Below are 23,089 nucleotides of genomic sequence, written 5' to 3'. Positions count from 1 at the left end.
TCCAACCAATGACCCTCGCCTTCTATACTTCCATGAGGGCAACAACCAATCATGCGAGTGAGGAGGCGGGTGCTCAAAACTGGGGAGCGTAACACAACGGCAATCTGTCACCTATCCGCAGATTGCCTCACTGTTCTCGGCTTGTCCATAACTATGGTCCGGAGGAATGGAGAAACATGGACGTGACGGAGTGATACGACGGAGGACGCGCACGGATTCGGAGTGGAATTATAAGAGTCCCCGCCGCGGCGCTCTTCTCCCCTGCCTTCCCGCGTAACACCGTTCCCTGGATGTGACGGAGGGACGTTCCAGTAATCTTCGTAGCCGGACGAGAAGACGACGAGGCGGCCTGAAATCGAGCAAGCGTCGCTGGCAGTGGAGCTCACCAGGTTAGCACCAGTTAACTATCTGCTAACACCGGTGTGTGTGTGTGTGTGTTTGACTCACTCCCGTAACTCGGGGTGAATGCGATCGGTGTGACGGTGTCATAAAATACTTTTGATTATTATTCACAATCATTTGTGGCGCCTACGAGATGACGTTAGCGGCACTCAGCTGTGAGAAGGATGTTAGCGCGTTAGCTTGTGGGGCAGTGGGATAGCTTGTTGTTCCCTAAGTTACTAATAATTAGCGAATAACTTCGCTCTCGCCTTTTTTAAAGGGGGAAAAAATATTGTTGTTTTGTTAAACACTCCAGTCCGCACAAGTCCAATTTGTCGTGGTTTTGTAACTGACAACGTTCTAATGGGTAATTTTAAGCAATCTAAATTCACCTTCATTTTCATGCATTACCTACACGACTCTGTTCTCTCTCTCTCTCTCTCTTTTTAAAGGCAACTGAAAGTATAATTATTATTGTTAAATTACTCAACCGTCAAGTCAGCACACACTAACCTGTAATTAAATTTTCCGGTTATGTTACCGACAATACTAATAATTGTAGCCTTCCAAATACACCTTAATCTGTTTGCATTAGATCCCAGACCTTGGTTTTCTTTTGCACCTATTTGAAGGCAACAAATGGTGTTTGATTTAATTCAGTTCGATTCTGTTTTGTTTAATTTAATCCAGCTCGACAGTCAAACTCAAAGGTTAATAGAAGTGGCACTATTACAATTAAGAAAATGAGTCAAATGTAGTTGTGCAGTCTGAGATTCATTGTCAAAAACTACATCAAAATGTAAAACAGTATCTCATAAATGGTTATGTAAAAAACACTATTCCGAGAAGATTCCAACCAGCCTTGAAAAAGCTTAAAGCAAAACTTCTAAGACATCATAAAATATAAAAATAGCTTCCATTGGTCCCAGCATGTGAGAAAAAAAAATTTCTGTGACAATTTTCTCATGTTAGATACGTTATTAGTGTTCTATTAAAGGGACAGTGTGGAAAAAATGTGTTGATTTTTCACTGTTCATAATTAAAAAAAAACACTATTACTTTCAGTAGTATGCAAAAAAATGTTCTTTCATATCAACCTAAATTTTTAGGATGTAACTATAGCTGAAGTAATCGCTATTTATATTACCTAGGGTGCGCCTCCCATACAAGAGGCTGCCATATTTCGCCACCACCTTTCACCGATACCAGAAGGAGACAAACAAATGCTATGCACTTAGTCCGTCACTCGAGGGAATACTAGAAGTTGTTTGGTGTGACATTTTGCTTGCCCCTCTGCTGAAGAAATTGGAGATAGGCTAGCAAAGTGAGGTCGCTCTGAGGCACCAGAGTCGAGCTTTGGTCATTGCGTTCTATTAGTTAACCTGTAGATGGCACTAAATTCTACACACTGTACCTTTAAGGACTCCAAAAAATAAAAAACCTGAAAGCACTCTATGGTGTTTATATTTCAGACAATTAATGTGAATTTGGCTCCCCAATCCAACTTGATTTGTCTGAACCGGATCTCGGATTTCTATAATGTCAGACGATTATATGTATTGTTTTGCTTCGAGCCCGCATCCCACCGGTGAATTGTTGTTAGTCCAGTTGCGCCTTTATTTGCAGATGACACACAAGTGTGAAGTCAGCGCGTTCCGTCCATCATGAGCGTCTTTGTTGTGATGCCCTCATCATTGATATGCTCACCAGGGCTCATGTGAGAGGAGGCCATGGGAAGTCAGGGCAGCCCGGTGAAAAGCTACGACTACCTGCTCAAGTTCCTGCTGGTAGGCGATAGCGACGTGGGCAAGGGCGAGATCTTGGACAGCCTGCAGGACGGCTCGGCTGAATCGCCCTACGCATACAGCAGCGGTGAGTTGAGTTTTTACAGTTTCTAGAGCTGCAACGTTTTTTCTGATGACTCAAATTATTCGAGTCCCAAAAGGCTTACCGCGAAAGCTCGGCCTCGAAGCTCAGCAACAGGGACGTGCCGGCCATCGGGAATTTCGGGAAAATGTGTTGATTTTCCCGAATGGCCGGTCTATTTCCAGGCCAGTCGAACTGCGTCACAGCCGCACCTGTCGGCAATTAACTTTCGTAGCGTGCCGTACGCATTATCAGGCCTGTGTCGTTCTGATACCAATACTTGGTGTTTTGTCTTTCTTCAGTAAATATAGAAGAAATTCGATGCTGTGTTTGTGCTCTCAAGCTAGGCTTCTTGCTGACATTGAGTAAAAGATTTTAGCGCCTGGCTCAGGTTCTTTTGGTGTTGAAACAACAAGAGGCTGTATTTAGCATTCGTAGCACTGTATGGAGCTTAACTTTAAAGTCAAAATATGAGGAAAAGTCAACTGTTTGTCTGCTACCTTCTGGCTAAAAGCAACAAAAACAAGGACGATTTGTGAATAAATATTTAAACAACAGGAAATCAGGGCAGAAGAAGCCGAAGCTTGGGATTGGGTAAAAATGTCCTCTGGTTCTTCTTTTTTTAAGGCGAGGAGCCATTAAGTGTTTTTGTGCTGCGCGTGTGTGTGCGTGTGTTGTGTTGGTATTTTTAGTGTGTTCATACGAGCGCCAAATTTGTGTTGTTGTCAGAGTTACTTCATCCGTGTGATGAAATAGTTGCTAATTTCCCTGCTCCCGCGGCGGCCGGAAGCATTTGTTTCCTGAACTGCAGGCAGCACAGAACGTTTGTTGAGAGTCATGCCTTTACCAGGATGAGGCCTTTATTTTGTATCAATACACTAACATGTTTGCAATTAAACATTTACAATGTAAATTTAATGACAATTTAAATGTGTTACATAGGCTGAGCGGATGTAGCCAGAAATAAGGACTATATGGCATATCCTCTGACCAGGAAGGAACAACTTCTTCTTCCAGAGTCGTAATCAACACCGCAATATGTCGCCTAACAGCATAGTTAGTTTTAAAGATGCCGTGGAGGCCGTGAGGTTGTCATCGTCGTCGTCGTCTCTTTGAACGAGTTGTCCTCTCTCATCTCCCAGAATAGAAGCATCGAGCGTACACATCACAAGAGCCATCGATCATCCCAGGAAGCGCTCTCGCCAACTCGGCAATGGAATTAGCTCAGCACTTTATCGCAGAAGATCTCATGAGGTTGTTGATGTTAGCAAGCGGCCCATAATCGCCATTTCACGTTGTCCAAATGTGGAATTAAGCGGATGACTTTTAGAAGGAAAAAATGTGACACACTTGATTTAATCTAGAACTGGGCGAAATAAAATCTTGTATTATTTTCTTCACTGTCACTCATGCTCACAATAAAACGTCTGCGTCCAAAGTAGTAAAGCAGTCGTCAATCTGCGATTCAGGTATTTGGCCTTGGGTCTTTTCCCGCCGACCGCATGCAAAACCACAGAAACCGGTTGAGATCATCCGGCAAGGGGAACGTGTCCGGACACGAAGCGGCAGGTGTCGTCGGACGAGTTTTCTCTTTTGGCCGTTAAACCAACCATTCGGAGGACAATTAAAATCTTGTTGAACTTGTGAAGAAGTGCAAAGTCCCGCTTTGAACGTAATGAAGGATGGCAGGAATTTGCCTTCAAAATCACAATACCACATGCACCGAATACAGTTGCAAGTAGATCCTAACCCTCCCCGCAGTGCATTGTGGGAGAAGTGACAGTGTCATTGTTCTTCTTCCTCTTCATGCAGGCATCGACTATAAGACCACCACCATTCTTCTGGATGGCAGGAGGGTGAAGCTGGAGCTTTGGTGAGTACATCCAAGCAACTTTCTCGCTCCGCTAAAATATATTTCAAAGCTCCTTGGATGCAGACGAATGACGTCCAATCACATCGATACCTTCCACACGGAAGAGTGAGCTGACAAAAAAAAAATAAAAGCCGGCTAAAATGGCCGCCCTGCGCCAACGTGCCTGACATCAGCACTTATGCCTCCCGTGTCTTATTCCGTGTGAGCGGCACAAGCGCGTTTTCATGAAAGTGGGGCAAAGCGGAGAAGCTGAGCCGGCAGCTCCGCACGGAATCGTTCATATTTATGCTGTGTCACACTTCACTTTTCTTGCCGCCGTTTGTGTCGGTGTCATGACTCACGCTGATCTAACTCAGACTGAGGTGGCCAAAGGACGGGAAGGGATTTTTTTTCCCAGGAGACGTGTTCCTCCGCATTTTCTTCGGCGCAACTGCAGTCATGCTCAGATTACACCAGGCGTCCCAAATTGACTTGCATTAGCATGCCAGATTCTCAAATCTCAAAATCCCGAACCATTTGTGGCGGCGAATCTGTTCATTGTCACTCCTGCTGACTTGGATCTATTGCCATCTTTGTGTGTTTTGGATCAAGCGGATTTGCGTGCGTCACACACGGCAGCAGAGAGGTGGCAACTGTAAAAAAAAATCTCTGGGTGGTCTTGAAGCTGCCCATCAGCAGTTGAAATGGTCTTGCACTCCCAAACTGGGGTTCTTGCGTGAACGCTTCACAAACAGAACATTTCAGAAAAATGACACCAACTTTTTCCCACTTTTGACATTCGAAAAAATATTTATTCTGAGCAGGTTGTATGCTTCACACTATAAACCGACCATTTTAAAGCAATTTTGAGGGGTTCCAAACCTCAGGAAGCTTTTGCAAAATGTTTCCTAACAGCCTTTTCACTATTTACACAAGCTTCTAAATTATAATGCAAATTGTTTTTCTCAGATTTTTTTTTTATCTAGTCTGTTGTAGTCTATAGGCTGTTTTTTAATATATTCTTTTTCAAAGCTGATATCAAATAAGGAATCCTGCATTCAAATATAACTTGATCTGGTAAGATGGTTTTGATTTTTGCAAACACGACCCGCTAAGGGGATGGGGGGGGGACATTGTTGTGTTACCATTGTGCCATTTTCATAGACTATAAAAATCTGAGAAAAACATTATTTGCATACTAATTTGGAACACTGAGTATAAAATCTTTAAGCACCATATTAAATCAATATTTTTTAATCCTGCAATTGAACATTATTTTTTGTTTATTTGTCTTTTTTTAAGAGGTCTTTGTTGTTTTTTTTCCTCATATTCTGGTCATCTTACAAATTGCATATATTGCTGGAAATATACAGCAATTGAACATGTTGATTACAATAAATTTTGAGCATTAGTCGATGAAATTAAATGTTTGCGGCCTATTTTCCTTTGTCTTTTTCTCTTATCTGTGTTACCTTCAGGGAACGTGGGAAGTTATAGCTTTCCTTGCACTTGCATTGTTCGCTTCTTCTGCGTCTGTAAATTGCCTGCAGGTGTACCACCCCTATGATGAGAAATCTTCTTTTTATGTTTTTTTTCCACTTGCTGTCCTGTATTCTTCTCGTCTTTAGGGACACATCAGGACAGGGACGTTTCTGCACCATTTTCCGCTCATACTCGCGTGGCGCTCAGGTGAGGCGCGCACACACACACACACACACACACACACACACACACACACACACACACACACACACTAAGGCCTCGTGCGTTCTCCTTGACTGCGTTCTCACCTTCTGCTCCCTTGCGTGCAGGGTATCCTGCTGGTGTACGACATCACCAACCGTTGGTCCTTCGACGGCATCGACCGGTGGATCAGAGAGATTGACGAGGTTCGTGAGCCCCGCGCCGGCCAATTGATCTCACTGCCATGTGCTTAAACGCACCACATAGACTCTCTTCTCTTCATCTTGACATTCAGCTGTCGCCATTCGTCTGTCCATCCTTGACAGTGTTTATTCTCAAAGAGTCCCCGGGTGAGCTGGAGCCGATCCCGGCAGACTTTAAGGCGATAGGCGGGCTAAACTCTGAAATGGTTGCCGGGCAATGGAAGAGCACGTTATATAAACAAGCATTCGCACTCCACCGTAGCTCACTTTTGGTGAGATAAGCGGGGTACACCCTGGAGTGGTCACCAGTCAATGGCAGGACATGAGTGGTCGCCAATGTCAGTGCACAAGTTGACAAAATTCTCACTCACACCTTTGGACAATTTAGAGTATTCATTGAACCTAAACTGATGTTTGGCGACAGGTTTTTTATTTTTATTTATTTATTTATTTTTTTTGTGTAACATTAACAAGAGCCCTGTAATATTTGTTGTATTTACATTTTGAATTTATTTTTCTCGTTCGTTCATCTCAATGAAAAACTTAATAGAATAAGAATAACATGAGTAAAATATTTGATTTACTTAATTAAATATAATTTAAAAGTGAGCGTAGTTTAGCATATTTTAATATATACAATGAATAGAACTCAATCAATGTCTAAAAATATATTTCTATAATTTCTTCTTATTTGATTTCAAAATTTAAAAGAAACTGTTTTTCATCTTTGAAGTGTGGCTTTTGTTTTGTTTACCTCAGCTTTCAATGAATCTTTGCGCTTCGCCAGTCTCTCAGTTTTAAACATCAAATCTCTCTCTCTCTCTCTCTCTCTCTCTCTCTCTCTCTCTCTCTCTCTCTCACTCTCACTCTCATGCAGCACGCGCCTGGCGTTCCGCGCATCCTGGTGGGCAACCGCCTGCACCTGGCCTTCAAGCGGCAGGTGCCCACCGAGCAGGCGCGGGCCTACGCCGAGAAGAACGGCATGACCTTCTTCGAGGTGAGCCCTCTGTGCAACTTCAACGTCATCGAGTCCTTCACTGAGCTGTCGCGCATCGTCCTCATGCGCCACGGCATGGAGAAGTTCTGGAAGCCCAACCGAGGTAGGTCCCGAGTCGTCTTGACGGTTTGCCCATCGCAAAAGTTGGGACTTTGGATCATATTACCCTTGCATCATGTACAGTGCCGTGAAAAAGTAATAATCCGAATTTCAGTTATTGTGTGATTTCCATCCCGCACTTGTTATGATGATGATGTCATTGTTTTGGGTGTCCAGTGTTCAGCCTGCAGGACCTGTGTTGCCGAGCCATCGTGTCGTGCACGCCGGTCCACCTCATCGACAAGCTGCCGCTGCCCGTGGCCATCAAGTCCCACCTCAAGTCTTTCTCCATGGCCAACGGCATGAACGCCGTCATGATGCACGGACGCTCGTACTCGCTGGCCAACCCGGCCGGCGGCTCCAAGGGCAACAGCCTCAAGCGCTCCAAGTCCATCCGGCCCCCGCAGAGCCCCCCGCAGAACTGCACGCGCAGCAACTGCAAGATCTCCTAACTGCTACTTCCCACCCCCACCACCCCCCGGGGAACGACAGCCAGCGGGGTGACCGACTGGCCGGCCTGGGAAGCTTTGACGCTGGTCAGGGCGCAGTCCCAGGAGAAGGAGTCCAAGATTTTTGAGTGTCCCGCTGCTACTACCGAAACCACGAGTCACGTGAGAGACAAACAAGGAGTTTTCTCCTCCTGTATAGACAGAGGCACTCATGAAGTGTCTCTGTATTTTTTTACATTTTATTTTTTTTCTTCACAAGTCATCTTTTCTTGATTCTCAAGCTCAATAAGCTACAAGTTGGCACACTTTGGAAATGGCCTCCCACACTAGCACATTTCGCCTAGTGACATACGCTCACGCACACACACACACTCACACAAGTATTTTCATGCGCTCTTGGAACCCTCTCCGGACTGGCGACACACGCACACGCATACACGTTCCTCTTAAAAACAACCGTCGTCACATACAGAACAACTGGAAAAAAAAAACGGGATGCTGAATTGACTCCGTTTTATTTCATCAAGTGGTTGCACGCAATAAAATGGTCTGTCTCCAGGTACATTTTTTGAGGTCGATGTAGCATCTTCTGAAAAAGATTTTCTGGATCAAGATGATTTTATTGCGTTCAACCACTTGATGAAATAAAATGGAGTGAATTCAACACCCCGTCACACACACTGTACACGCCACACGCACTCAATCTCCATTCATGTGACACATACAGTTCACATTGACATGTTCCTCACTTACTCCTCTGCCACCATCTCATACACTTGACACGCACTCAATGCACACACTTGTGTCGTCGCCTCGGAAGCTCGTACACTTCTCACATACTGGAGCGCCTCGTTGTACTTTCCTTTGCACATCAACAAGCGGCTGTCTCGCGATTGGAGCTAAACGCAACAAGTCCCGGCTTGCTCCAGGTCCTGACCTGTGACTAGCAGACTTCGTTAGCGTGTCTGAAAATGGAACGATCGGATGCATCAAACCTGGTTTTTGTTCTGTGCATCACCCGCTTGTTGGCGTGAAAAGTAACTGTTTACGGTCCCTCACACTTGGATCTAACTTGACACTAGCGAAGGACTCTTTTCCTTGATTTCTCTTCATTTTGTACACTTGGACTTGCCTACTACTACTAGCACTCGGGCTCCATTTTAGATCACAACACTTGGCTCCCGTTCGTTCCACGTGGCTTCCTACCTCCCCCAATTATGGCTAATATGATCTCGTGTCAGGGGTGCGAAAGAGGTATGGGGTTGTCCTTGTGTGACGGATTTTTAAATATGTTGCGCGAAGATGCCTTTCAGCCACATGAAATTTTTACTACGGCATTTAAAAAAAAAAAAAAAAAACAACCAAATCTCACCAGGGACCCGATCCGCTTCGAAGGATGTCATTATCCGTCATATTGTGTTTTTAAAATATTTATATTATGGTGTCAGCCACAGTTACATTGACACGGTTATCGGTTGATGTGGGACGGCTGCAGTCCTGCGACGCACAAGTTCAGCATCCGTCAGCCAAAATGTGGATCATTGTTCTCCAAAGTCAAAACAGATGTTTGCAAAAGACTTATTTTGATTCTGCTTTTAGAGGGTTATTTACTGTTGAGAGGCTCAAATTGTGAGGATTTGGACAATTTTAAAGTTTGCTCGACATGATTAATCCATGATCCAAAAAGTTTTGAAGTAGTTTGATCATTGATTAGTTGCGAAATAATAATTGCTGCACTTCGCTTTTGATGAGTAGATGAATCAGCGATAATGTCCACTCTATAAATGGCCCTACAGAGTATTTAGGGAAGATGCCACGGATCGTTTCAGCCCTTGCATCAACGATCTAAAAATCCCTGCGTAACAAACGTGTGAATGATTCTGAATGCAGCCCGACCCTTCTGATGTCGGCCTCGCCGCCTCCTCCGTGCGCCATCCCATGATTCATTGCTGCTGAATAATGAACACTCCTCAGGGAGGCGTCTTCATCTTCTTCTTTGCGCTGCGCTTTCATCTTCCCCCTTTCCACAGCTCACGCTGTTTCTCACTTTTGCCGCCATTTTTTTCCCTTCAACGTCGCCACCTCATTTTCCTTTCCCAGCTCAGTTTCTCTTCTTAAACGGCAGCGTTAGGAGCTCATATCAGTATTTTATCATGTGTATTTTGCTTTTTATGGGAAGTGTTTTTCGTCTATTCAGGGCACGTGTCAAACTCAAGGCCCCGGGGCCAGGTGCATTTTTTTGTGGCCTACTAAAGCAAATCATGTGTGTCAAATTCATGTTTTTTTGGTAAATCAATTTGTTCTTTCCCGTTTGGGTATAAAATCTTGACGGTAAAATGCCATTTTTAATCACATTTTTACAGATGTTAGAATTTTCAATCGCCGAACCACAACTGTGCAGGGGCTCACTTTCATAACTATAAAATGCAGGAGCAATTGTGTGCGCAACATACACTTGATATCATTTTACAGTCATGAAATGTGTTTGACACACCCGATTTTGTGATCAGAAAACATACTTCAATTCTTTTTTTCTCTTCATTTTACACCAAATTCATCTCCAAACTATCATCCCAGTGGCTTGTGTGGAAGAGTGTTACATCAATTTTGGAACAAATCTGACGAAAATCAGCATTTTTTTTTCCCTCCCGCTGCACTGGCTTTGTTGGTGTGGCCTGAAGCTGTAATCCTGCACTGAGAATGTTCCTGGCACAAGTGTCCGGCGTGTGGTGGATTTTCGTGTTTGGAACGACACTCCTGTTGTTGGGAATGTGTTTCCTTCCTTCCTGCCAGCCCTTGCTACTGCTTTTTCACCCGTGGCACTCTGAAAATGGGACAACATGCACAAAAATGAGAGAAAGACATATCTGCAGATCGTTAATGTACTATTTTATTTTCTACCTGTGACATAAAACAACCACTTTTTGGAGTAATTTGTGTTGTTTTATATCTTCTCTGATAGAGTTCCTGACTCTGGATGAAGTGTAAGATAAACTAGTGCAGCAAATGGAACAAATGTTTGTGTGCCACTTGAGTTTTTCAAATTGGGCTCAGTATTGTTGCCAAGACTTCCAGAAGAGGTTTTCCTCTCTGGTGATGTGCTGGAAAAGAAAGATGCGTTGTACTTGCTGACTAATGGACTAAAAACGTGTTTTTGTTTGTTTTTGCGTGTGCACGACCTCTTAAATGATTTGAGAAAAGGATGCATGATAGGACCTCTTCAGGGGATGCCCTCTGATTGGCCTTATTGGCTTTGAGTAAAGGAGCAGTCTTGTAAAATGGACTTAAAAACACATTTAAACACTATTTTGGGGGCTGATGGCTGCTGCATCTGAGGTGTGAGTATGTGTATGTGTGTCTGAGTAATAAGCTGAAATATTTTCCTCTTTTTAAATTATTGATTGTACAGTTTCAACGCTGTGAGGGTTTGAAGAGACTTTTTCACAAATAAACAGTTGAATGTTCAAGTTAATGTTTGGACTCATCATTTTGTTTATTACTTATATATCTTAATGCAACAATGTAAACAAAATAAGGCGTGAAATAGCGCATGTCCTTGTTCAAATACTGTACTTTGTTGTCGTTTTTGTAATGTGGAACAATAAGGCTACAGTGCTCCCTGGTGGTCGTAGTGTGAAACTGCACTTTACGTCATAAATACAGTACTGTATTCGAAATGTACAGTCATTTAAAATACTGTATTGCGTTCATATTTAAGTAAACTTCAACTATTTTATCAACAACAATCTCACTCGGCGATAAATGATCTGAAAGTACAGTACAGTTGCGAGCGGTTATGTACTCGAAATGAAGGTCTCGACAGCGACACTTTACGACATCAGTGACAATATGCTTGACGGCAGTTAGCCACTTCCTTTCACGCCGGCGCCCTGTACGGGGATTTTTCTCCCAAGTACACCGGGCCCATTTAAGCCATTTTAGCGTGTCACATCGGATACGGTAAGAACACCGCGACTCATGAAAAAAACGAGCGAAAATAACTTATTTTCACGCGTGTATTTCCTGAGAACTAAAGTAAAGTTGTTGCGGAGTAACTCGTTTACGAGCCAGTTAGCTTAGCTAGCGCGGCTCCCTGGTATGATGACTGGCCTTGTAACGTTAGTAGCATTAGCGCTCGTGGCGGCTTGGTCTTCTCTTTTTTAACTTTTGAACATTTATCGCGTGATATAACTTTTGACTCTTCATCTGCAATATAAAAAAAGTTCGCTTATTAACTATGTAGTTCATCTTAAGATTTTCACCAAAAACGAAGCTAGCTTGGTGACTATACGAAAAGTTATTTTTATAACACTGATTTAGACGTCAGGCACTTGTAACATAAATTCAATGTATTTTTTGTTGTTGTAATTGCAAGCCTCACCAAAATGTATAAAATTCTCTCTTATTAACAGTTCGACCCACAAATAAAATACTGAAAACGAGAGCGTATTAATGTATCAAATGTTTCCCTAAATCTGATCCCAAAACACTTGCAAATCAAGTGGCATTACGAAATCACTAAATCACTTAGCATTACGAAAAAGAAATATGTCGAGGGGTCTGTGATGACTAGCCCACTGCGCAAACTGAGCAGTGCCTCTTTTTTGCAGTGCCCTGCTGGAGACAACAGTGCTTTATTAAAGCCTGAGACCCTGTGGAACATGGCTCAGTCAGTCTAGATGCAGCTTATGACTTGTCAAAGTGTAATATTTCAACTCCTCCAATCCTGTCGGCAGGTCATGGCCAAGTTCAACGCGCCCGTGATTCAGGACAACCCGTCGGGATGGGGTCCCTGCGCCGTGCCGGAGAAGTTCAAGGACATGCCTTACCAGCCCTTCAGCAAAGGAGACCGCCTGGGAAAGGTGTGCTCCAGTCACACCGGACTGTTTTTCACTAATTTTGGCTCTTCTAACTCACATTGTTGTTGTCGTCATCATCTTGTGGTTGTCAGGTCGCTGACTGGACTGGAGCAACTTACCAGGACAAAAGATACACCAGTGAGTGACTTAGAATTGGAAACCTCAAAATTAGAGAAGATGAAGTTACATCAAAAAGCTAAACATGTTCATATTCACATGTTGGAAACGAACCAATTTCGTGACAAATATTTCACTCAAACAACCACTGGCCACATTAAAATGTGCTAAATGGATACTAAATACAACTCTTTGATCACAAATGGATGAGATTAAAAAAAAAAACAAAAAAAAACCGAGGCAATTCTGGTTGAGGGTCCTATGAACAAACAGAAACTGGGTAACGTCCCAAATAAAATCATTAACGGCGCGAAAGATGGCCGAATGATTCCATCAGGACACTGAAAGGATGGCGTACTACCTTTTTGCGCAAATGTTTTTCTGCTGGCTGAGAGGAAGTCAACTGAGGTGTCTCCTGTTACGACGATGACCGTTTAGCCTACAAATGTTTTCCGTGCACAGACAAGTACTCGTCCCAGTTCGGAGGCGGTAGCCAGTACGCGTACTTCCACGAGGAGGACGAGACCAGCTTCCAGCTGGTGGACACAGCCAAGATGCAGAAGACAGCCTACCAGAGGAACCGCATGAGGTTCGCTCAGGTAACAACGTCGCACCGCTTGTAGCAAGAGAACATCGAGGCTTGTCAACCGGCTCAATCTTCCGTTCCACTGTGACAGAGGAACTTGCGCAGGGACAAAGACCGCAGGAACCTGACGCAATTCAACATGCAGACACTGCCCAAGAGTGCCAAGCAAAAGGAGAGGTCAGATGATGATGAGTTATCAATTAAAAAAAAAAATTGTGGCCAGTCCCTGGTATCTATTCATTCATTCCTTCCGCTTTGTGTTGTCTTTGCAGGGATCGAATGCGCCTGCAGAAGAAGTTTCAGAAACAGTTTGGCGTTCGTCAGAAGTGGGACCAGAAGTCTCAGGTATGCCCACGTTTTAAATGCAGAGGACGTACGCACCAACTTCAAGTTGCAACTTGTTTCACTATCCTACAAGAGACTTTTTTTTTAAACCTCTTGTTTCTAGAAAGAGATGCCTAAAGTTTTATATTTCATTAAATATTTTTGTTTATGCAGTACTTAGTAAATATTGATTACTTTTGCTTTTTAACTACATTTATTCAGGAAATACTTGTTAATAAATTAAACATTTTTGATTTATAACTGTTTTAAAAGAAATACTTTAGATTTTTAAGTATTTGATAACATTTTAAGTTTTTATACCGATGGTACTTTTCACGTTTATTTTAATACATTAAATTCAATATTTTGGATGACACTCATTCTAGATTGTTTTTCAATTCATTTGGTGAATGGACAACGTTCTTTTTTTTTTTTTTTTTTTAATGAAATTAAAATATTTTTTTAAACAAATTTCAGAACAGTTTTTGGGGATATCACTGAGTTGATTAACACAAATGTCATCAGTTTGTAACACTTAAGGAAGTTTAAATAAATAAATCTAATGTGTGTCCAGCAAACCGAAAATAAGTAAATGAAAAACACAAAAACTGTTGAGACAAATGACCTGAAATATTCTTTTAATCTCATCTAGCAGGGCTGTATCAACATTTTTAGATTTAGACTCGATCCATGATGTAAGATCCAACGTGGGGATTTTTTTTTTTTTCGTTTTGTTTTTAAATCCCTGCCAAGGCTCAGCTGAAGCCTCGAGATTCTTCAGTGGAGGTCCGCAGCGACTGGGAGGTGAAGGAGGAGATGGACTTCCCGAGACTCATGAAGATGCGATACATGGAGGTGGCGGACCCCGTAGACATGTAAGCGCATCACTGCCCGCCCTGCGTCTTGCATCCGTCTCCCCGCTGAACGCCGCTCACATCCTTCACAGCGAGTGCTGTGGCGCCTTGGAGTACTACGACAAAGCCTTCGACCGCATCACCACTCGCAACGAGAAGCAGCTGAAGAGCATCAAGCGAATCTTCCACACCGTCACCACCACCGACGACCCCGTCATCCGCAAGGTTGGCTGTCACACGTCCTGCCACACATTTCTATCCTTGGCCTCAGGGTGTCCGCCCATACTTGAAACATTTTCGGATAGATATTTCAGACATGTCTGTCTGTGTAGCTGGCCAAGACCCAAGGCAATGTGTTCGCCACCGACGCCATCTTGGCCACCCTGATGTGCTGCACGCGTTCAGTCAACTCCTGGGACATCATCGTGCAGCGGGTGGGCAACAAGCTCTTCTTCGACAAGCGCGACAACTCTGACTTTGGTGAGTGTCTTATTGCCGCCGTTGCCTTCGTTTGCACGCGGCCTCACTTGACACGTGCGCGCCGCCTCCCAAGATCTGCTGACTGTGAGTGAGACGGCCAACGAGCCGCCGCAGGACGAGGGCAACTCCTTCAACTCCCCGCGGAACCTGGCCATGGAGGCCACCTACATCAACCACAACTTCAGCCAGCAGTGCTTGCGCATGGTGAGAGCGCAAGCGCGACGCCTTCATGGGCACAAATTGCGTCTGCCGAGACAATATTTTCCAAACGTATGTGCATTGACTTCAGGGCGGCGAGCGCTACAAGTTCTCCGCCAGCAACCCCTTTGTGGAGGAGGACATGGACAAGAGCGAGGTGGCATCTGTTGCCTACAGGTGAGCTCAAAACATTTGATGTCTTTGGAAAGCTCTTGTGATCAAACCGCTTCTTGGGGGTCTCTGATGCCCCTTTGTCCAGACATCCTTTCATTTTCTAATCCGGTTATCCTCACAAGGGTCGCGGGGCGCGCTGGGATAGGTCCCAGCCGTTTTCGAACAGTAGGCGGGGGACACCCTGAACTGGTTGCCAGCCAATTGCATGGCACACATAGACGAACAACCATCCGAGCTCACATTCACACCTAGGGACAATTTACAGTGCTCCATTAACCTGCCAAGCTTGTTTATGAAATGTGGGAGGAAACCGGAGTACACGGAGAAAACCCACCCAGGCACGGGGAGAACATGCAAACTCCACACAGGAAGGCCAAAGCCGGAAGCAAACCTTAATTCATTAAAAGGATAGTAATGAATAACAATTCCTAGTTGGTTTGTTTTTATGTAGTCCCACTACTTTTAAATATATCATTATCGATGCTTAAGCCAGTCAAACATCAAGTGACATGTCTGAACACAAGTAAACTGGACCATTGCGGAAAAATTTGAGTTGGCGACTTTTCGCCACTCAAGTGATTGAGCCGACAAGTGCACTAAAATGGGAAAACTGAGACCCTGTGTTCTTTTGAGGCTACACATATATACTGTTTTCCACCCCAACGCCCTTTGGAACCACAAAAACATTGCATTATTGTCAAGGAGGCAGCGGATTGCCACAAAAGCGGAGAATGCGGATATCTTGTGATGCTGTTGACATTGATTGATTATCCAGTTTTTCATTTCATGCCCAAAAGTACATTTTATTGCGGATTTGTATCTGTGGTTTTTGTCAGTTTAGATATCTTTTTTTTAATGTAGTACCTCTTTATGTAGCGTTTTCACGACAACTGCAGCTGTAACAAAGCATTTAACATTAAATAACCTATTCTACAACAGAGCAATTAATAGACTGAAAGAATACAGCTAATCATGGTCATTTCTACCACTTCATCTCCGCCGCCAGGTACCGCCACTGGAAGCTGGGCGAAGACATTGACCTGATTGTCCGCTGCGAGCATGACGGCGTGATGACGGGCGCCAACGGGGAAGTGTCCTTCATTAACATCAAAACCCTCAACGAGTGGGACTCCAGGGTAAGACGACAAAATGTACAGTTGCATTTTTTTGACAGTCTGATTGTGACGGTCGTGTCTTCTCCTGGCAGCATTGTAACGGTGTAGACTGGCGCCAGAAGCTGGATTCTCAGCGAGGTGCGGTTCTGGCCACCGAGCTGAAGAACAACAGCTACAAGTTGGCCCGTTGGACCTGCTGCGCCATGCTGGCCGGCTCGGAGTACCTCAAACTGGGGTGAGTTCCGAACAAGTATGCTGGGTTTACAATAATGGCAGTGTTTATTTAAAAAAAAAAAAAAAAAAAAAGCCTATCCCAAGCAATGCAGAGGTAACACTGTCATGAGGATTTTTAAGCATTTAGCTGTTTGTAACACTTGTCAAAATGTCTCCGTGCAGCTACGTGTCCCGCTACCATGTGAAGGATTCCGCCCGCCACGTGGTTCTCGGCACCCAGCAGTTCAAGCCCAACGAGTTTGCCAGCCAGATCAACCTGAGCATGGAGAATGCCTGGGGCATCCTACGCTGCGTCATCGACATCTGCCGCAAATTGGACGAGGGCAAGTACCTCATCCTCAAGGACCCCAACAAGGTAAGCGGCACCCAACCCTCCCGTCGCCACCCCAAGCCTCTAGCCGTGTCTGCTTCAGGCTGTCACTCCCACTTGAAGACGAATGTCCAATTGACACATAACAAAAAAAAGCTTGCTCTCTCTCTCTCTCTCTCTCTAAACACCAAATGTTCAAACATTTCATATCATTTCGTCGAACATAAGTATGCTGGCTGAATGCTAACATATGCAAAATACCATAGACAGGCTAACGTGAAATTAGCATATGTGTCAATGGTAATGATAAAGTTTTTGATTAACACACACAGAGCAGCAACATATCCAAACAGAGCATACAAGAATACTCAGACATGCAGTATATTTGCTACTTCTTTGCCTCTTCTCCCTCTTAATTACACCTCGGTGCTGCCTGGCATGTTGTGGCAAAATGTGGTACTACACCGAAGGTGCACAACTTGAAATTTGGCCTTCCCTGCATACATCTGCATAAAAAGTTAATGCATCTGCATAAAAACAGATGCATTAACTGGGTGCAAAAAAAAAAAAATCTGCATTGTAGCAAAGGACCACAACATAGCTGCTGAACATTATACCAAATGCCACAAGCTGTCGTACTACCAGAATGATAGCCCAAAAAATCAAAAGTACATTTTACAATAATGGTCGAGGATAACGCGCAAGAAAGAATTCAAGGGTGCGAACCTTCTGATGGGCCCTTAATTTGCCCCCGCAGCAAGTCATCCGCGTCTACAGCCTGCCCGACGGAACCTTCAGCTCCGACGAAGAGGAGGATGAAGAGGAGGATGAAGAGGACGAGGAGGAAGAAGGTGAGACGGTGACGTCACTCAGTTAACGAGATGACCTGATGCCATGCAGACTGACGGGAAAATACTTTCTTATAATTCCAGACGAAGAGAACTGAAGGATGGCGCCTGGTGACCAAAACAACCTGCCCCACCCACACACACACACACACACACACGCATTTAATTTCCCAATCAATAAAATCCAATTGGCCTAAACTTTTCTAATGTTTTTTTCAAATGTCATCAAGAGTTTGCAGGTTTACTAGCTTAACGAGAGAGTCAACTGTGCGGTTACAGCATCTCTCGTAAGGGGAAAAAGTCAACATTATTTTTCAATATTTGAACATTCAAACAAAGTGTCCTGACAGTAAACTCTCCTTGTGCCCGAGGTGAACTGCGACATGCGTCGCAAGCTCTTGGGAGCGAGTTAGAAATCTTATTTTAGAAGGGTCAAATACTATGGGTGCATCTCAATCATTGAGAATACCATTTAAAAAATATATATTTTTCCTGTCATTCAACTGGGAAAAAAAAGTTTTATATTGTGTCACGACACAAAGTGAAATGTTTCAGGATTATTATGATTCTTCATCCATTTTCCGATTTGCTTTATCCTCACAAGGGTCGCGGGGGTGCTGGAGCCTATCTCAGCCGTCGTTGGGCAGTTGGCGGGGGACACCCTGAACTGGTTGCTGAAAAAGTTAGCTTTGCTCATTTTTAGCCTCTCACAAGAAACAATTGATTTGTTAGTACAGTATCAGCTTTCCCCCTTGAAAATAATAGTAATAATCGGTTCCAGTAGTCTGTAGTCATCATGAACTTTTTTTTTAAAGCCATACAAGGGCTTAAAATCAGTCTTCGTGACTGTGTGTTTGGGTTTGCGGAGACATTCATGCCATGTGATTTGAGACAAAGACTGACTTCGGTCTTCTTGGTTTACCCAACTTCTTGGTGGAGGCACTGTGGAGCACATGCATATCCGATTTTCTATGCTAATAGGCTATGCAGCACGTTCAGGTGTCTTAGCTTGGCTTTGACAAGTTATGTCTGATTTCATTCAACCCAATGTGGTTGGCTTGAACGCTTTCTGGGTACTACTGAAGCATTGCTTTTTTGTCGTCATTCTAAAACGGCGTCTCGATGACAGCCCGGTTTGTGAAGGAACACCGTCCCCTTTCTATTTCAATGTTGACTTCCCACGCTAATTCTGTCAGAAATGACATTTTTAAAAATCCCTCAGACTTCTACCAGGTTGAACAGTTTATTCGTAGACGAACTGTGTAGCACTTACAGAATGTATCCATACTACATTAGCTTCAATAGTCTGCTAAACACCTCATCTAGGTGTGTTTAGCTCAGCTATGGGAAATTGATCGCGTTTTCTAGGTGCTACTGAGTGATGCAACGTTGCTTTTCGTTCTGTTTGTCGTCACGGTAAAACGGCACCTCGAGGACGGCCCAGTTTCCCTCAAAGGTTGCCAGTCCCCGCGTCAACGAGTCATGCATCCTCTGCCAACATTCCATCTCTGCCCGCCACAGAGCACTCCTGGCTCTGAGGAAGCGTGACACTTTGGTTTCACACCCTTTGGACAGAGCGACACTGTTCGTGCAGATGATGATTATATCAATGCCGATAAAAATTCCATTCAACGGAATGAGTCCGGCTCTGGCCGTGCGGGACACAGCCACAGATCCCTTGAGGGCCGTGTTGCCCATGTTGCGGACGTCGGCCACGGCCCTGTGGACGTTCCGAAGCGCTTTCCCACCTACTGCCACCACCTTGCCCACCCTGGTGGCCACCTCCTTGCTGCGTTTCGTAGTCTTCACGGTAGAGTTGGCGTCTGCGGCCGATCCGACTTTGCTAACCTCCGGCAACTCGCAGAGAACTTCACTGACAGCGGCGTCCAGTTGCCGAGTCTCGCTGGCGATATCGTCCAGACACTGTGCGTCCTCGATGAAGTTCTCAGTCACCTCACTGATCTTCTTCATTGACTTCTGCTCCAGTTTGTAGTCCACGATGGAGGTGATGGCACAATTAGCCCAGCTGGCGAGACCGAGACCCAGTCCGGTCATACTAAGAGACAGCGAGGTTCCAGCTGTGAGGGGTATGAGCGCCAGCCCAGCAATTGACAGCGCACCGCTCACCACACCCACTGAGCTACTCGCCACACTGGAAATCTTCACCGCTTTGTTCTTCCAGACTAGCTCCTCGATGTTCTGGTCCAACTGGTCCAGGAGCTCGAGCATCCTGGGCCGACGCTGGCTGAACACAGCCAGGAAGCGGTGACACACGTCCTCCTGTAGCAGGAACACCAGCCGGAAGTCTGCATCATTCCTGGAGAAAAGACAAGGATATCCAAAAGTTCATGATGATTTTGATCTGTTTCAGAGTCAAAGATTCTGGGTTTGAATCCGGGGTCACCTGATCTGGTCACACTTTTGAATGTGGCCAAACATCCTCTGTGTGTCCTCTGAAGATAAATCCATAGGGAGCTCTACTCGCACGTCCAACCCAGTTTTGGGGACCACGTTGACCTTGCTATAAGAAGAGGATGCCTTCACATCAAAGTGGGGCATTGCATTGTCTAATTGCAACTTCCCAAATTCTGATATTGTATGAACGGAGCTAAAGGTGGAACAAACATGATGACATTTTGCATGTTTAAGGGGATGGCGGAAAGCTGGAACCAGAATGATGAAGATTAACACGAAATCCAGGGACTGTGGAGGCAATTTTTTTGCTTGTGTGTGTGGTTTACCTTTTGTCCATCAGGAGGCACATTTGCTGTGCGGTCTGCACATGTTTGTCGAGAAGGTGTGCCAGCACGGCTGCGTTGTCCAGCCTGGGCAAGAAGACGACTTTGGCGTCTTGCTTCAACTCAGCGGCAAGGGGGCAAGCCCGACGTGCCGAGGCCACGGCGACTGCCACATCCCAGCAGCCAAGCCCCTGTGGAAGTTTCACCACCTCGTCCCGGAAAACGAGCAATGAAGTGGTGGCTAGCCTCTCCAGCGCCATCACGAAGACTTCCAGTTCTTCTAAGCCGAGCAAGATGTCCTTTAGTACTGCTGCTAGTCCCGCCTCTAGCGCAGTTTGCCTGTTCTCCGCAGCCATCTTGTTCTTCACGTACATCAGGATGTTCCTGCCCAGCTTCAGTTCTGCTCGGATGATGATGTCTTTGATGGTGTTGATTTCGTTGTCGCGTTGCAGCCGCCACTCGGACATACCTTTGCAGAAGTGACTCACCGTCGACATGTCACACAGGGTGGCCGAGGCGTAGCAGGTTAAGGCCTCCTTCAGAGCATTCCTGGACAAAAATCACAACTTTTAAAATGTAAAACTTTAACAATACCATTCCATTCTTCAGGGGAGTACCACAGGGATCTGTCCTTGATCCTCACGTTTGCTAGCATGACCTTCAACGATGAAGCATGCTACCTTAAGGATGAGTATGGCTTCTTCTAAGACACATTTAGACAAAATATAAATGTCGCTTCTTCTGTGGCTGGAGGAAAATTATTGATACTATTCATTTCTTGCAGAAGAATACCACAGGGAAATGTCCTGGATCCTCAGGTTTGCTGTTGTAACTACCCAAGATGCTTTATCTTCTCCCTTGAATGACAAACATCACAACTTCCCGGGGAGTACAAAGGACAGTGACCTCTTGGTTAATTTAGGTTTAAGGTTTCTTTTTTCCAGGGGGGTGTGAAGAGAAAAAGTCTTTCCCGACCCGGTCAGCTGTTTTTAAGACACGTCACCAGGAATCATTGACAGCTCCGATGAAGGCTGAAGCAACAGCCGAAACTGTCAGCCAGGTGAGAGTGTTTCCTCTTCACCGAAAAAAAGACCATTGTTTGGAAAAAAAGAAACCTTAAACCTAAATTAACTGTAAGTAGACAAAATAAACAGTGCGATGAATCCTCTTGGGTTTGCTGTTACGGTACTACCCATGGTGAAGTATGCTCCCTTCAGGAGAATAAAAATCACATTGTCCCCAGTGGGATGAAAATGGACAGAAGAAAGCTCACTGTTCTGCTCTCCAGGGGAGTACCACAGGGAAATGTAGTGGATCCTCCACCATTTGCTGTCATTGCCTCCAAAGATAATAATCCGGACAAAAAGATAAACCGTTTCCCTCTCTGGGACAAAGTAGACAAAATGTGTCATGACTCAAGTCTTTCAGGGGAGTACCGCAGGGATATGTACTGGATGCTTTCATATCCTTACTTCAGAGGCATGCTTTTTGAATGAAGTGGGCCAAGGCTCCCTCCTGGGCATCTCTGACCAACATCATAAATAGCAGGAGGAAGTGAACAGGAGAAACCATTCATATTCCTTACTTTCGAGGGAGTATCACAAGGAAACGATCATCATGTTTTCTTATCCTGGCTGAACTAATCATCATCATTATTATTATTCTTATTATTATTATTAGGTAAAGGTGCAAAAGTGTCAAATGTCACAAGATAAATGAGAAACACAAACTTCTGCTGTTTTAAAAGTCTTTGGAACGGGTTCAAGAGACTTTACCTGGCTTCGTGCATGTTCCTGTCATGAAGTGGATCCAGAGTGTGCAAACGTTTTGGGGGATTCACTCTGGATCCTCTGCTAACACTGACTGAGCAAAACCTGCAGCTCCTGTTTGATGATCCTTGCTGCCAGTTGGAGCCACGCCCACTTCCAACTGTTTCTTCTCCCTCCTCACGCCGCCTTTACTTGCATTTAAGATTTTTTTAACCTCCTAAGACACGAACTCTTGCAAGGCATGCATTTTTATTTTCTCTTTGATATTTCGGCTAATTGGGACCTGATGAGTGTAAAAACAAAGAATTATCTTTTTACATGATGTATAACGTCCTCGTAAGTGGACGCCAGGCCCTTGTAGTCCAAAATTTAACATTGTAGTCTTGACAACCAAAAACGTTTGGTGTGGACGCCAGGTCCCAGGAGGTTAAGATTGTGGACGAGCATATGTTCTTTCTGCTGATGCACTTCGTTCATCTGTTTGTTGATTTTCTTATTTGTTGATGTTTGTTCATTTTTATCATCTTTTTGTTCTTGTTCTTCCTTTTTTATATATTTGTTTTTGTAGTGTTTGTCCTATTTTGTTCATTATCTTATGGCATTCTTTGTATTTTTGTTACCCATTTTTTTATGTTCGTTGTCATTCCGTTGATCTCCCTTGTTTTATATTCATCCTTAGTGTTCATTTTTATTAGTATGGTACATAATTATTGTGCTGTTGACCTCAAGAAACTGAATACCGACCAACTTGGTGGCTTCAAGAGACTTTACCTGGCTTCGTGCATGTTCCTGTCATGAAGTGGATCCAGAGTGTGCAAACGTTTTGGGGGATTCACTCTGGATCCTCTGCTAACACTGACTGAGCAAAACCTGCAGCTCCTGTTTGATGATCCTTGCTGCCAGTTGGAGCCACGCCCACTTCCAACTGTTTCTTCTCCCTCCTCACGCCGCCT

General features: G+C 44.4%; 3 protein-coding genes across 5 annotated transcripts; 2 read left to right on the top strand and 1 right to left on the bottom strand.

Annotated features, from left to right (window-relative positions):
• The first annotated feature begins 92 nt into the window (after nucleotides 1–92).
• On the top strand, nucleotides 93–11,002 carry rab40c (RAB40c, member RAS oncogene family). Its single transcript, XM_019889864.1, has 7 exons — nucleotides 93–389; nucleotides 2,092–2,253; nucleotides 4,060–4,120; nucleotides 5,728–5,788; nucleotides 5,911–5,988; nucleotides 6,863–7,085; nucleotides 7,259–11,002. Exons 2-7 carry the CDS (start codon nucleotides 2,112–2,114, stop codon nucleotides 7,531–7,533), a joined length of 840 nt encoding a protein of 279 aa, XP_019745423.1. The 5' UTR covers nucleotides 93–389; nucleotides 2,092–2,111; the 3' UTR covers nucleotides 7,534–11,002.
• A 377-nt stretch (nucleotides 11,003–11,379) lies between these two features.
• On the top strand, nucleotides 11,380–17,827 carry eif3d (eukaryotic translation initiation factor 3, subunit D). 2 transcript variants are annotated; one of them, XM_019889897.1, is made up of 16 exons: nucleotides 11,380–11,490; nucleotides 12,267–12,392; nucleotides 12,482–12,527; nucleotides 12,969–13,105; nucleotides 13,184–13,269; nucleotides 13,365–13,437; nucleotides 14,176–14,291; nucleotides 14,363–14,495; nucleotides 14,603–14,750; nucleotides 14,824–14,954; nucleotides 15,040–15,125; nucleotides 16,129–16,258; nucleotides 16,330–16,472; nucleotides 16,634–16,826; nucleotides 17,539–17,632; nucleotides 17,714–17,827. In XM_019889897.1, exons 2-16 carry the CDS (start codon nucleotides 12,270–12,272, stop codon nucleotides 17,725–17,727), a joined length of 1,653 nt encoding a protein of 550 aa, XP_019745456.1. In that variant the 5' UTR covers nucleotides 11,380–11,490; nucleotides 12,267–12,269; the 3' UTR covers nucleotides 17,728–17,827. The 2 variants fall into 2 exon arrangements, with proteins under 2 accessions (XP_019745456.1, XP_019745455.1); XM_019889896.1 differs by having other exon boundaries at nucleotides 14,170–14,291.
• A 436-nt stretch (nucleotides 17,828–18,263) lies between these two features.
• On the bottom strand, nucleotides 18,264–23,089 carry apol (apolipoprotein L). 2 transcript variants are annotated; one of them, XM_019889899.1, is made up of 4 exons: nucleotides 22,908–23,089; nucleotides 20,371–20,916; nucleotides 20,034–20,150; nucleotides 18,264–19,946 (listed from the first exon to the last, which is right to left on the bottom strand). In XM_019889899.1, the coding sequence occupies exons 1-4, from the start codon at nucleotides 22,919–22,921 to the stop codon at nucleotides 19,001–19,003; spliced, it is 1,623 nt and encodes a 540-aa protein (XP_019745458.1). In that variant the 5' UTR covers nucleotides 22,922–23,089; the 3' UTR covers nucleotides 18,264–19,000. The 2 variants fall into 2 exon arrangements, with proteins under 2 accessions (XP_019745458.1, XP_019745457.1); XM_019889898.1 differs by lacking the exon at nucleotides 22,908–23,089 and adding an exon at nucleotides 22,143–22,324.

This window comes from Hippocampus comes, unplaced genomic scaffold (assembly GCF_001891065.2).
Source record: "Hippocampus comes isolate QL1 unplaced genomic scaffold, H_comes_QL1_v1.1 scaffold326, whole genome shotgun sequence".
In the NCBI taxonomy this organism is placed as follows: domain Eukaryota; kingdom Metazoa; phylum Chordata; class Actinopteri; order Syngnathiformes; family Syngnathidae; genus Hippocampus; species Hippocampus comes.
Note: the sequence above shows the minus strand (reverse complement) of the source record. Positions and strands in the feature narration are given on the sequence as shown.